Source organism: Ambystoma mexicanum, chromosome 8 (assembly GCF_040938575.1).
Source record: "Ambystoma mexicanum isolate Mex_15411 chromosome 8, UKY_AmexF1_1, whole genome shotgun sequence".
NCBI classification, from domain to species: domain Eukaryota; kingdom Metazoa; phylum Chordata; class Amphibia; order Caudata; family Ambystomatidae; genus Ambystoma; species Ambystoma mexicanum.
In genome coordinates, this window is record NC_090929.1 from 1107248539 (window position 1) to 1107263195 (window position 14657).

General features: G+C 46.9%; 1 protein-coding gene across 2 annotated transcripts in view; it reads right to left on the reverse strand.

The window, feature by feature from the left end:
* The window catches only part of LOC138472786 (protein-arginine deiminase type-3-like), a 543016-nt gene extending 530146 nt beyond the window's left edge, over positions 1–12870 (reverse strand). For both annotated transcript variants that reach the window (XM_069611133.1, XM_069611132.1), the window contains exon 1: positions 12557–12870. In XM_069611133.1, the coding sequence (XP_069467234.1) occupies positions 12557–12648 (92 nt within the window). In that variant the 5' untranslated portion in view covers positions 12649–12870. The remainder of the gene's footprint in view (positions 1–12556) is intronic.
* Positions 12871–14657: the final 1787 nt, after the last annotated feature.

Consider the following 14657-nt stretch of genomic DNA (forward strand, 5'->3'; position numbering starts at 1 on the left):
AGAGCGAGCTCTGACTATGGGCCGGTCAGGGGTCACTCCCTCTCCTTGTACAGCTGCACTAGCTGCATTGCCTGTAACCACCATCCAGGAACTGCAGCCCTGTGTGACTGCCTATGTGTGCCCTGTCCAGTCAGAAGATTTTCCAGCCCTGCAGGACCTCAGCTTGAACAACCCCCTGTGTGAACGGCCCGGTCTGTATCCTCCTCGTGGGTCAACACTGCTAGAATGGATGCACCGCCGGCTCTATTCACTATATTCCAAGGTCAGGCAAGCGCCACCTCCTCCAGCTACATGTCTTACCACTAGAAATTTGATCTGCCTATTAGCATGCTCTGTTTGACACCCACCACTCCCTTCTGACCTCCATTGCCTGGAGACATACATGCAAACCCACAGCAGCAAGCCAGCCTACCCAGTTCCTACAGGCACTCGGTCTTGCTCCTGCCACAACTACCAATCCCTTCTCACTACCATTACCAGACTACCCATCACGCCATGAGGCCTCCGCCCCATGATGCCTAAGGAATGTTTGCACTGTGCACATGCTGTTTAAGCCTTGATGTGGCCTAACATAGATAGCAGTAGCCCACCATGACTGCCACATAGGTGCCAATACGCCACCTGGCACACCCCTCCAGCACACTAGGACTGGCAGGTCACTATATGATCTCCTCCCCAATGCATATAGACCAAGTCAGACCTACGCCGACATTGCCCTTGCCCAGCCACTTCCTACCTGTGCTAGTCCCAGCTGGCTACCCCACAGGCACCACAGCTACTACTATACAGTACACATGCCTACCAGCACTAGCACCAACAGACCATCTCACTTGCCATAAGCCAGCCTCACCTCTGCACAGAGGACTAGCCAGCTTTGTGCCATAATTTCCCTAACCTAGCCTCTTCCTTCCTCTGTGGTGCAGAGGTAGCCGACTACCCTGCTTGCCATACAGCTACCTCTGCACCACACAGCGCATTACTACCAGCACTGACTCTCCACTCTGTGCATTCTTCGAGCCAGCCTAGCCCCATCCACCACCAGTAGCTCCAGCCCCAGTAGCCCACCTTGCTGGCCACATGCCAGTGTCCACACTGCTCGTATAGATAGTTCTGCAGCTATAATGCCCCAACCCAGCCCCCTTCTACCAGTGCCAACACTTGCAGGCTACCATTTATGCCAGACAACTAACACTATGTCACGCACAGGATTACACCAACTCCTCCACCTTACTGCCTGCACTAAGTAGCCAGCTGCCACCATAGAGGCTCTCCCTCTCAGTACCCCAACACGTAAATTCAGTTCTGAGTCACCAGACCTTAGCCCCTTGACCCCCTCAACAACCCAGGTCTTCATGCACCACACAGTAAGTAATATCAAACTCTGAATGGGTCACCCCCAGCCCTTCTTCACCAACTTCTTCATTCTTATGCATCCTGATCAACGTTAGATCAATTATTGCCCATACCACCAACATCCATGATATTATTTCTAATAGCATTGACATCCTGGACATCACTGAAAACTGGCTAAACCCTTCAGCGGGCCCTGCACCATCTATCACCGTACCTTCCGGTTATGCCATTCTCCATGAAGACAGGACCTCTAGCAAGGGAGGTGGGGATGCCTTTATTTACAAGGATTCCATTCCACTTTGCTCTACTGTGTCCATGCCAATCCAGCATGGCAAATCCCTCTCCGCCAAACTTAATTGCTCGCCCAACTCTTCCATCTCCCTTCCCTTCAACTACCGAGCCCCAGGACCCTCTGCCACTTTTGAAGAGGACCTTGCCCAATTCATTTCTGCCAACCTCAAACCCACCACTCAGCTCATCACCCGTACAGATGCCTCAACCCTCGCTAAAGCTAGGTCTGCCCTTGGTTGCCCCCAACATATCCTCAACTCTATCTGTTCACAAGGCCGTACATTAGACTGGCTTCTGGACCACAATTGCAATATTTCTATCCGCTCTAACATACCCTGCCCATGAACCGAACCGACCACCACAGTATTATCTTTACCGTCCCCATACCAAATAAATGTAGCATAACTCTCACCCGTTTATCCACCACCTTAGCACAGAGCGCCTGCAACCTTACTAGAGACTTGTCTTCTCTCCCTGCTTATCTCTGAGATACCTACTCACCATGACACCAACTCTCTGGTGGAGCACTACAATTCCGAGTAACGATGTTGAGTACCTCGCCCCTCTCAAACAGCAATATTGTTATACTCCAGGTTAAAAGGTGTTTGAAAGAGTGTCTGAATAGTAGTGTTCAGTCTGCATTCTCTATTGTGTGAGCAGTGCGGCTTGACGCTTGTGTCTATGTGCCTACGTTGTGCAGGCATTTCTTGAGCCGGTTGGTGCCCTTCTCCGCCGCCTCGAAGTTTTGGAGCTCTGAGCCCTGAAGTGCTGCAGGTCCATAATCTTAACCCCTGAGCTGGTCCCCTCCCCAACGATCGTCACAAAAGATATCATCTGAGGTAGTAAAATCCAAAACGCCCTCATTAGTAAAATCACACAACTGCAAGACAAAATCAACACCAAACCAGCCATCTCGTCAGTTAGCCAGCCAGACCACACCCAGGCCATCGTTCTTGCCTATTCCCAACTCTTCAAATAAAAATCTGAGTCCGACCTGGCCACCATCATGAGAGTGCTCAAACCGTCTTGCTGCAAAGGTGACATTTACCCTACCACTCTGGTAAATGAATGTGTAGTCCCCCTTCTCCCACTCATCACTGCCATCGTCAACTCCTCCTTTGCCTCAGGCATTGTCGCCCTCTGGCTCAAAAGATCATCCCCCTGCTCAAGAAACTTCACTAGAGCCAACCATCCACACCAACTGCAGACCCATGAGCACTGTTCCTTTCCTCCTGAAAATCGTTGACAGAGTTGCCTACACCCAAAATCAAGAATTCCTGGAAACACACCACATTCTCAGACCCTACCAGACTTGGACATGGGATGGGAACAGCACTCCTTGACCTAAAGAACCAACATGATGATGCAGGAAGTTGTCGCTCCTCCACCTATCAGTGGCCTTCAATCTCATTGACCACAAGATGTTATGCCACCAGCTGACCTCGGTTGCATGCTTCTCCCCTGAAGCTGCCAGTTGGAGATCCTCCTTTTGCGACAAGACCATACAGAGTCCTTGCAGGTAATGCGGATACCCTCCCCACTCTTAACTGCTGTGGGGTCCAGCAAGGTGCCTGTGTTTCCCCCGCCCTCTACAATATCTACAAAAAAAACGCTATTTGAACATCTTGATTCATTGGGAATACCCTTCACAAACAATGCACACAACACCCAAATCCGTATCCCCCTCTCGGGTGTCCATGCGCAGGACTCCGCTAATGTGAACAGCATCTATGAAATGATACAAACCTGGATGGCCCTACATAGTCTCTGCCTGAATGATGAGAAACAGGGGTCCTTCTAGTTGGTACGCCAGCCTGCCGTGCAAAACTCGCCTTCCACTTCTTTAACATCGATGGCCACAAGATCCTGGTCTCCTCCTCCATGAGAACTCTGGGCATTCACTTGACACAATCGCTCGATTAATATCCCAGCAAATCAACTACATAACCGACACAGTTTCCTATGCCACAAAGATCATATGAATTATGAGCTATGAGCAAGCAAACCATTCCTATCCTCAGACAATCACCTCACTGTTGCCTGCACACTGGTGGGATCGAAGCTTGACTATTGCAATGCCCTGCTTTGCGGCACCTCAGAGGAAAAAAACAAAACAAAAAAAAAAAACAGGCTCAAAGTGACCCAAAACAATGCTCGGAGGTTCTAACTTCCTGGTGGTGGCAGCCAACCTCTGTAACAATCAACCACTCTAACCTTCGATCTGAACCCTCCCATCCTCTGTTCAGAAAAAAACTCAAGACATACTTGTTCAACTAATACTGCACGTACCTATTGAGCGGATGTCTGTAACCATCACCTGGATGCCCATTGGCTTTGAGCGCTTCTTCAAATGTAAAAATAAACAAACATGAGTAGGTTCTTATGTGGGAATACTGGCATATATTGGGGCAGCCTGGCAGCATGGCTCTATATAGGCATGGCCAGCATGGAAATGTTTTTTAACAATGGTGGAACACTGCCAAATATGGTGGGCAAAGGCAGCAATGTTGGCGACTAGGTGTCTATTGGATCTTTTCATGTGTTACCCTTCAAAAAGGGTTGTAAACTATCTTATGCACCATTTAAACCATTATGTGAAAGATGTCAACAGGGTGAAAGTGGGTGAGGAGAGCTCCACAAGCTACGCTTAGTTGCTTCCGACTCCCTCACTACATTTCATCACTCCCACATGTAGTGTGGTTTCTTTAAGAAACTTGATCATATGACCTGGACCTGCCACACTACCGAGAGGTAAAGCCAAGCCAAAATAGACTATTCAGAGATGAAAGCAGAAGGTTGCACCGAGAGGACGAATTTTTCCATTTCCCGTGTGCTGAAGACCGGCTGACTTTTCTAGTTCTTCCTTATAAGTGTTTGATATGTATCAATGATACAGACATCCCTGTCCTCATCGATACAGGGGCATCAGTGAATGGGATGGCTCACTCATTACAGTACTCTAAGCAACCCTTAGTCACCGAGCAATAACTGGGTTTGGATATTCACATTTTGTGGAAAGACACTGTTACCGCTAGAGGGCATGTTCGTTACCACTGTACAACATGACGGGGAGAGCATCAAGGCCAAGTTCTTCATAACCAAAGTGAGTGAAGACACGCTCCTTGGCGGTGCAATGGCTGAAGCTCTCCAATTTCGGAACTTTGCCTTCGGAGTGTACATCGAGGATGTACAGTCCCTCACTGAAAGGTTCATAGACGTATTCTCAGGCATCAAGAGGATGAAAGATGAACCAATTCATTTAAATATTGATAAAACTGTCCAGCCAGTAGCCCTTAAACATAGACGCATTAAATTCCACTTGAGGGGACAAGTTGAGCAAGAACTTGAAATCTGGTGCAGGTGAACATCATTGAACCTGTTGATGGTCCCACCCCGTGGGTCTCCCAGATTGTGGTGGCGGTGCAAGCCAAAGCAGCCAAACTCTGTACGCATCTGTGTGAACATGCCCCTTCCTAACAAGGCAATTAAAAGGGAGAGACACAACACACCGACAATTGATGATGTGGTGGCTGATCTGCAGGGTGCAGCGTTTTTCTCAAAGCATGATCTAAGGGCCGGGTATCACATTACAACGTTCACCGCCCACAAGGGCGTATACCAATAAAAGCAGTTGAGCTTTGGAATCTCCCCGGACGCCGAGGGGTGTGCTTACTAGCACACAAGGGGCTATAAGTGATGACATTCGGCGTTTGCCCAATTAGAAGTGGAAAATTTGCAATGATTGGAAAAAGTACTTTCGCGCTCTGAAACACTTGTGTATGAGCGCAATACAAATATCAATATCAATACTTGAGAGACTACAATCTCTGGGCCGAACACTGAACAAGGAAAAGTGTGAATTCTTACAATGAAGACTGGAGTTCTGGGTTTGTATTTCAGGAGGGTGGTTTTGAGCAGATCCAATCCACCTGAAAATGTGTCTCAGGTGCGTAGCTTTCTGGGCATTGTGACTTATTGTTGGCAATTCATTAAGAATCTTGCTACCATATTGGAGTCCCTTCACAACCTGACAAAGAAGGAGAGTGTGGGGCAATGGGCGCCTTTGGAACAGGCGGCATATGATGATACCAAAGGTGCACTCATGGCGGAGAGAACATGGCGTTTTCTGACCCAGGACAAACAGAGATGATTGGGGATGCAGGCCCATTTGGCCTTGTGCATTATTGACACAGCCCCCATTTGGCATTGTGCATTATTGACACAGTCCAACAAGAGAGAAGTGAAGCCTGTGGCCTATGCAAGCAGAGCTTTGTCAGCAACTGAGAAATGCTTTTCACAATTTAAAAGCAAAGCTCTGGCCGTAATGTGGAGGTGCTGGCACTTCCACTTGTACATATATGGAAAACCGGTGACTGATTACCGACAACAAGCCTCTCATTCCCAGCTTTGCAGGAAATTTGTCAAAACCACTAACAAGAATCGAGAAATGGATGCTGGCCCTTCAAAAATATGTTAGCCTAGTACATCACCCCCAGAAGCGACAATGCAGCGGACTACTTGTCCAGACACCCTTCCCCTCGCAACTCCAGATCAATGGATGAAGTGTGGAACAGAGGAATTTATTCGGCTGATCACAGATACCACCGGTCCAATCTCAATGTCCATTGAAGAATTGAAGGTCGAGCCTGAAACTAATCAGTGTTTTCAAATAATGTGAAATGCTATTACCAGGGGCGAATGCCCGAGTGGCGTTGGAGCAATTATGGTGCATCAAGAATGAACCAACATTCATTGGGGATGGATTGTTGTTGAGGGGATCATGCATAGTGGTGCCCTACAACCTCATTCCGAAGGCGATTGAATTAGCCCACCATGTCCATCAGGAAATGCCAAAACAAAGGCATGCCTGAGGATGAAGACAGAGGCGTTGCTAGGGGGGGGGGCTAAGGGGGCTATAGCCCCTGGTCTTTTGGTTGTAGCCCCGGATAGAATCTCAGGATCTACAACCAAAAGGCTAGCTAGCCCCCAGTCCCGACAGTCCCAAAAAGTAGCGTAGCCCTGTGTCTTTTCCAAACCTAGCAACACCCCTGGATGAAGGTATGGTTTCCTGGCTTGGAGGAGTGAGTGGACGAATTTGTCAAAGCCTGCGCCTGGTATCAGGCGCAGAATCCCCAATGAAGAAGGAGCCCAGAATTTAATCTATGACAAAAAGTTGTACACTGATACATGTTGACTTTGGGTCCACCAGCAGGGATACCCACTTTCTGGTGATTGACCTGAGATCCATGACCCCGAGGTTGAGTTTGTGGCCTCACGGCTCTCTTGGATGTTATACCCATGATGGAAACGGTTTTTGTGATCCATGGCCTGCTGGAGGAAGCACTTATATGCACCCCTTTTCAGGAAGAAGATTTTTCATCCTTTATGCAATATGTGGTGTTCATCACAAGAAGATGTCCCCTGTTTGGCCAAGAGCCAATGGCGAAGCGGAACGATTTACGCTGACATTAAATAAGGTCTTTAGGATTGCACAGGGAGAAGGGATGTGCCTCGAAAGAGCATTATACCAAGGTTTGCTCGAGTAAAGGACAATGCCTCATTGTTCCAATGGACTATCCCCAGCGGAGGTGCTGTTCAGGAGATGCCCCCGGGGTCTTTTACTGGATTTTGAACACTGGATCCCTGGTGATATTGATGATCAAGCCATCTTTTGAAGAAAGGAGACAGGTGATGAAAAGACTGCCAGGAGAAGGTTGTGAGATTACCCATTAGCCTTAGGGAATGCGGTACTGGTGAGGTCCAAACATCCAGCAGGTAAACTATACCCGACATATGAACCCAATACATTTCAGGTTGTGGACATGAAGGGGTTGGTGGTCGTGGCGTCAAAAGGACGTGACATGGTACCAAAATGCTCGCAGTAGTGGAAATGACATCACAGAAAGGGATGTCACTTCACCTTTGATACAGGGGGCATCAGTTCCACTTCAACCCTGGTGACATTACCAAAAATGGCTTGCGGGAGTAAAAAAATAAAATACATAAACATTTTAAAATACCAAATACGAACTGAAGCACACAAGAATATTTTCGATACCAATCACATTTTAATAAGAGTGCTGCCTTCATATGCCATGGATGGGGTCATGATATAATAGGGTTAGACCTAATAGTACAACATAGGCCGAGGCAATATTGGTTCAACCATCGGGTTTGCTATTTGAAGATTTGAATATATTTAAGCAATAATTATGACAAAGCATTGAGCAATTTTGTGGAATGCTGGTACCCGACTTTTGCTGAAATGAACTCAGACAAACTTTCATTGATGGAAAGCCCGATGAAGATGTACAACAAAATGAAAATTGTAAACTGGGGAAATATATACAGGGAATGTGATTGTATAAGCTACAAGGAGAGCTAACCACACACCTGAGGACATTCAATGAGATTCAGTCCTCCATGAAGAGCGTTTCCCAGGGCCAAACTAGAATTACATTTATATGTGCTTTCGTCTTAACTTACTAGGCTCCCTACAAAAGTGGGGTCCCATAAGATGGATCTCTTGGCAAGAAAGAAATTGTCGGCTCTGTGAAAAGCTGGGGGAGGCAGAAACGCTAAAACACTGGCTGCTGTGCAACACTATGGTCGAGGTAAATGTGGTTGGGAACGTTCATAAAAGGAGATTAGAGATTTAAACAGTGAAGTCAAGAGGGTTAGGCTCTTGTATGGATACTCTATCTCAATGGCCATTGCTTTAGTGAAAATGTTAATAGTGATACTCAAAAAGTTGGAGGAAAATGTTTTTTCTCGATTAGTCCCCCATAATGAAGTAGGGAAGGGAGTAATTGGTTGGACAGGTGGAAAATGTAATCTTGGGGGTTAGAAAGGAAGGCCCAATAGGCATATATAATATGATACAATGTTGAATTAATTCATGAAAGAGGTGCCACAACATATATTTTAAATGTCCATTTAGCGTTTCAATGTTGTGTTTCAGCCCTCTTTGGCACGTGTTTCGGCTACTGAGCATTTCTCAAAACCAGGCTAATTTACATAGATTCAAATCCAAATGCTTCCATGCACTTCTGTGTCCGATTCACTGGTTTGTCCTTTAGTTCTTGTACTCTTTGTTATTCATGGGATAATCCCTGCCTGTTATTAGAGCAGTTTGTTGCTTCCCCGGTCCGCTCGCATCGGCACTCCTAGTCAAAGTCCCCATAGGAACCTCGAGTTTCGTTCCTCGTGTCTGAGCCGGTTGAGAAACAACATTTTTTCTTTCCCTTCCCGGTGAACATGGTGAACTCTGGGGAAAGGGTTGGGGTGTCCAAATGTCACATAGCCTGTGATGTCCCAACAGGTAACTATGCAAAATTTGGTGTAGATTGGAGAACCAGTGTGTAATTGTATAAGGAACAATGCTTCGTGCCACAAACAACTTTATAAACACACAGAGAAAATAGGTAGAGTCACTGCCATAGATCTACCATTTCAGCATTGTATGGCCAGTTACTTCCATATTCCCATACATTGCCTGCTGCAATAGTACAGTATCCAAAAATCCAATACATGCAAGTCACTTTCAGTGCACAGGAGCATTAATGCTTTAATGATAATTATTTGTTATTTATCTAGTGCTTTCGCCAAAGCACTGTACATAGCTCATATGTACCTACAATTATCATCCCAACCGAAGTTGGTACACATTTATCAACCTCGGAAGAATGAAAGGCTGATTTGGCGTTGCCAGGATTTGAACCTGCGGCCTGCAGATCACATCAGCAAGCGCTCAACCTGCAGAGGTATCTTACAGCTTTGCTATTAAAAATTCAATACCACCATAAGAAAGCATGTCAGAACTGGCTGCACAATGTAGGCCAGACAAATCATAACACTTATCAGGTTTGCTGTAGCTTTAATGATGCACAATACAATATGCCATGCCACAGTAAGACATACCTTGACTGGCAGCACCAAAATGCCAATTTAACCACATAACACTTATCATGCTTACTTTATCATAGCTGCCCTGAAAAATATACAATGCCACAGTAAAGACTGTCTGCATCCAAATGCCAGTCTAGCCAGGTAATTACACGCATCATGATTGCTTTTTCAGAGATGCCCCGTAGAAAATGTCAAGCCACAGTAGGAAATGGCTAATCTAGCTGCAGCAAAATGCTAGTCTAGACACGCAATAACACTTATGATGCTTACTTCGTTATAGATGCCCAGAAAATTATACCATGACATAGTAAGAAATGGCTAGACTGGCTGCCCCAAAATGTCATAGTCAGGTAATAACACTTATCAGGATCATCATAGATGCTCTGTAAAAATGTCATGTCATTAAGAAAGGACAGGACTAGACTTGCTGTACTGAAATGCGAGTCTAGACACCAATAACACATATAATGCCTGCTTTATCTTTGATGCCCATTACGTGATAGACCGCCTCTCATCTGACCCACCCTCATGACACATCCCCCTACATCTCCAACCCTTAAAAGAAAATGTAAACAGGGCTATCGCTTTACTTTCAGTTTCTCTCTGCCTCTGCAGACCCCAGAGGCAGAGCTAGGGGTTGCACAGGAGTTGCAATTGTGACCCCTGGCGACCCCAATGGACCTCCCTGGAAGTTTGCGTGTCAAGTGAAGATATTGGTGAGCGATCCACGATTCACTGATATTGGGGTGCTCCCAATGACAATAGGGTGCTGACAACAGCACCCTATGGTCATTAAATCCGCCCGCCACAGCGGGAGCATTTAACAGCAAAAGCCTGACTGCCACGCTTTCTTCCACTACGGCAGCTCGGGGGAGCCCTTGAAAGGCTCCCCAAGCTGGCGTGGTGGGGGCTAATGGCGCCCTGAGGGGCATAGCGCCCCGGGCAGTCACCCGGCTGATCCCCTCACCACCCCCCCCCCCCCCCCATCTCCCCTCCCAAGGCCAGCTCTGGCCAAAAGGTTGCAAGAACGTGATGAAGAAACCCGTTAAGGGAGTCCAGACGCAGTCTGACGTATTTACAATATTATGTGGTTGATGGCTAAAGCTGTGGTGATGAACTTTGATTTGCCCACTGTGCACTGTTATTGATGTTATAATCTTTCTGTGTGTGTTTTGTTAAACGATTTGAAAAAGGAGGAGTGTTGAGTCCCTGATCATATAATAATAATTTGCATTTATATAGCGCTGTGAACCCTCAGGCTTCGGATCGCTGCTTATTACTACCCTCGGTGTGTAGTGCTCATTTATCGACCTCGGAAGGATGAAAGGCTGAGTTCGGCCTTGCCGGGATTCGAATATGCACGTCACCGCGTTAAGCATATAAATGGGGCGTCACGCAAGGCACACGAGTAGTGCATGAGCGTAGCCCGAGACCACAAAACCTATCTCTGTGTGGTCATGTACACATGTTATGTGCATGCATCTTGAGAGGGTCCCCAGCACCACCTATTCATAGGAAATGTTTGCCCGAGACCACAAAACCTATCTCTGTGTGGTCATGTACACATGTTATGTGCATGCATCTTGAGAGGGTCCCCAGCACCACCTATTCATAGGAAATGTTTACACCCCTCCATCCAAAAAAGTGACCAGATGCCAATACTTGTTTACTAAAATGAGAATTACCTATTAGTGCAGAGTGTCTGCTACTCAAAGAAGGTCTAACTCATTGCCACAGAGGTGATAACAGTGGCCATTCATATACCCGACATCACAAAGTGCATTTGTCCCTTGGGCAACTCCTTTTAAATGTAACTTCCCATGATCCTTTGAGTATTTAAGTTTCAATCTGTGAGGACATTAATGTCATTACATATTCAAATTAGGGGGGGTCTTGGGGACACACCAGGGCTCAAGTCGAGGGTACACGCGGGGGGACGGAGTCCCCCACTTTATTCAGAGGGTGGACTCAGCCCCCCCCCAGCAAAAAATTATAAACATTGAATGTCCTCTTTGAATTTATGAATTAAAGCCGACCTCTGGGATCAAACCACGTGGTGGGGATTCTTCAGCACTGCACTATGTAACCGGATGAAGAATAACAAACTACTAGAGGTGAAACGTCCCATTTCGGTACTGCAAGTCCCAGGCATAACATTTGTATTGGTTCTTGGAGTTTAAGACATGCACACCTTTTAAAGTTTTCAAAAACAATATTAGAAGAAAATATCATCTTGCTTTTGTGTGAGTGTTGATTTTATGAAAGGCAAATGCCATTCGTCCTGTGCAATGTGGGTGGTTATGATTGCAAAGCCAATTTAATGAAATGTGTATATTTCACCTTGATTTGATCATTTCTGGCGGCGTCACATCTCATTCATTTGTTGAGTACCCCACATTTTTTTTTAGGACTTGACCCCTGGGGCACACATCTTTTGCCGCCCAGAACCCTGCCCATCTTAGTGCTGGTGTTGGCACTTAGCACTTGCAAAGTCTTGTCTCCTGATATGATAGGTTATTTATAACGCGCTTAATCCCCAGAGGTTTCTAAGCGTGGACCCTGTGTTCCCCTGTGTTCGTCTTGCTTCCAAGGCGTGCACGTTGCCCCTTGAGCTATCCTCTCCAGACATGTCTGTTATTGAGGGGTTATTTACCGGCTTCCCATTTTAGTGTACCCAGGGACGCCGCTTTCTTTTAACCAATTCGCTCTTCCTTTCATCAACACGACATCCAATTATATGATTTCACCCAAACAGGCAGTTTCTAGTAAAAAAAAACGGCATTGCATTCGCGATATTAAGCGCCCCCACACGGGTTCTGGCACTGTAGCCAGCCACGGAATGGAAATCAGCGTTTCCGGTTTCATGGGCACCGATAATCACTGTGCAGCTGTACTTGTGTACCTATGCCCAGAGAGGCGGTTCTTTGTTCTCAATCCCTGGATGTGATCCCACTTCAAATCGTGCTTGATACCAATTTGACACGAGCACCGTGCAGACCCTTACCCGTACACATCCAGCAAGAGCTGCGTGCCCACAACGCAGACGGTGTTGGTTGGCCGCAGGCAGGAGAGGCGCACGGTCCTGGGGCTCGCCATTCTTGGAGTCTGGACTGCGGTTGGACCGAAGCGGCAAACGGTGTCACTTAGCACAGGCAGGGTTCAGGTGTGCCGGCATAAATGGGAGAGCTAGCTCGGCCTTCGCCCTGGCCGGCCACCTGATCTGTGTGTTTACCGATCCTCCCACACTTCTTAGGAAAGGGGCGCGGCACGGTGTCAGCGCTGCCCTGGTGGTGCTATGAGAGTTTGAAGCGATTAAAAGCGTGTCAGCGAGTGTCAGCTATTTGTACACGGAGGCTCTGTCTAGAGAGCACGAATAATAACCGCTCACCTCTCCCACCCCCTCCTCCCCTCCCCTCCCTTCCTTGTGAAAGTCGCTGCCTGACTCCATCCTTCTCCGGCTGTAACAATGGAGTAAACACACAAACGGCCTTGTGATGCTTCTTCGCATGTTTGTTTTGGCGCCGTTTTCCCTGACAACTCGTAAGCTCTCGGGCTCCCCTTGGCGACACTGGCACGGTTACAGCTGCCAAGTGCCTGCTTGATACGTATGCCACATTCAGGAGGCATAACCAGGCAGTGGTGCCACTATTTTACAAACAAAACTTGAGTGCCTTCTGATCTGCCTCTCGCTTGATTGAAATAAGGAGAGGGTAATAAGCCTGGAAGTGTTTTTGTGTGGGGAGTGGCATGCATGTGTCAATGATGACAAGTATGACATGACAGTAATGACAGTAACCCGAATGAAGAGACTGAAACAAGGATGTGTGGCGGAAAAACTTTGGCCACAAGCTTTATTTTAGTACCAGCCATGGTGCGAAAGAAAACCAACCATAACATCATCATAAAGAGAAAAACAATAATACATTTTGGGGACAGAGGGATCAGGTGAGCGGGGGGCCCTACTCCCAAGTAGGGCCCGCTCGTGGCTGTTCCCCGTCGCCCTTCATATGAATGCTTGTGACATTTGTTGGACCCAGCGTGTGAGCTGTATCTTGTTCATAACATAGTGTTAAGAATGATGGCAAGGCGCGCACGCTGGTTCCCAGTCAAGTTTTCCTGTTGTAGCAACAAATTGTCTTCTTCTCCAAACGTTTACTTGACTCCATCAATCATCAGGGAGGCTGTGTTTCTTTTCCTTTTCAGGCGTGTCTAGTTGCATTTCCTTTTCAGGTGTTTCAGGTTAATTCATATTGATGTCTCTAAGGATTCTGGTACTTGTATTCTTGCACTTTTTGTTCAATTGCAGGTGACTGGGAAACAACTCCCTCCAAAGCACAAATCTTTCCCTTGATAGGGGAGAGGGAAAACCATGTGTTTGGCTCTCCGTAGTAAGGCATGATGCCCTGGTGCTGCAGCCTCTTGAGCCCGGGACTCCTGGAACATAGTATTAAGAATGATGGCAAGGTGTGCACTTTGGTTCCCAGTCAAGTTTTCCTGTTGTAGCAACACATTGCCTTCTCCAAACGTTTTCTTGACTCCATCAATCATCAGGGAGGCTGTTCTTTTTTTTAACTTTGTTGGTGTTTAACCCTGTTATTACTCACATCAGGATTAAATGACTGGGAATAGAGTGCGCGCCTGACCTTTTATTTCTACTTATTGTTCATAACATACTTGACTTTGGCAGCAGGTTTTCACTGCTTTCACTTGTCTTTTCCCAGTGAGGTGGGGGGGCGTGCGCTTTATGTGCCTTTCCTTTGCCACCAACCTGACCGGGTTTAGCACTTGTGCCCTCACATGCTCACTGGGTGTTCTTAGGGCTCTTGATCCACTTTTCTCTGAAAAAAAACCCTCTGCGATTTCTTGCATTTGATACTCGTCGGGGTGGGTTCTTTGAAACATTGAGATTTTTGATCATGTGTTTTGTAGTATTCCATCGAGGTGTTTTAGCCTTTGGGTGTAACCTTTTGCAGATGAATTTGCCATTTTCTACTCACATGAACAGGGGAGTTGCTAGGTCTGGAAAAGACCCGGGGCTAAGCTGATATCAGAACTGTTGGTACTGGGGCTAGCTAGTCTTTTGGCTGTAGCTCCTGAGATTCTAT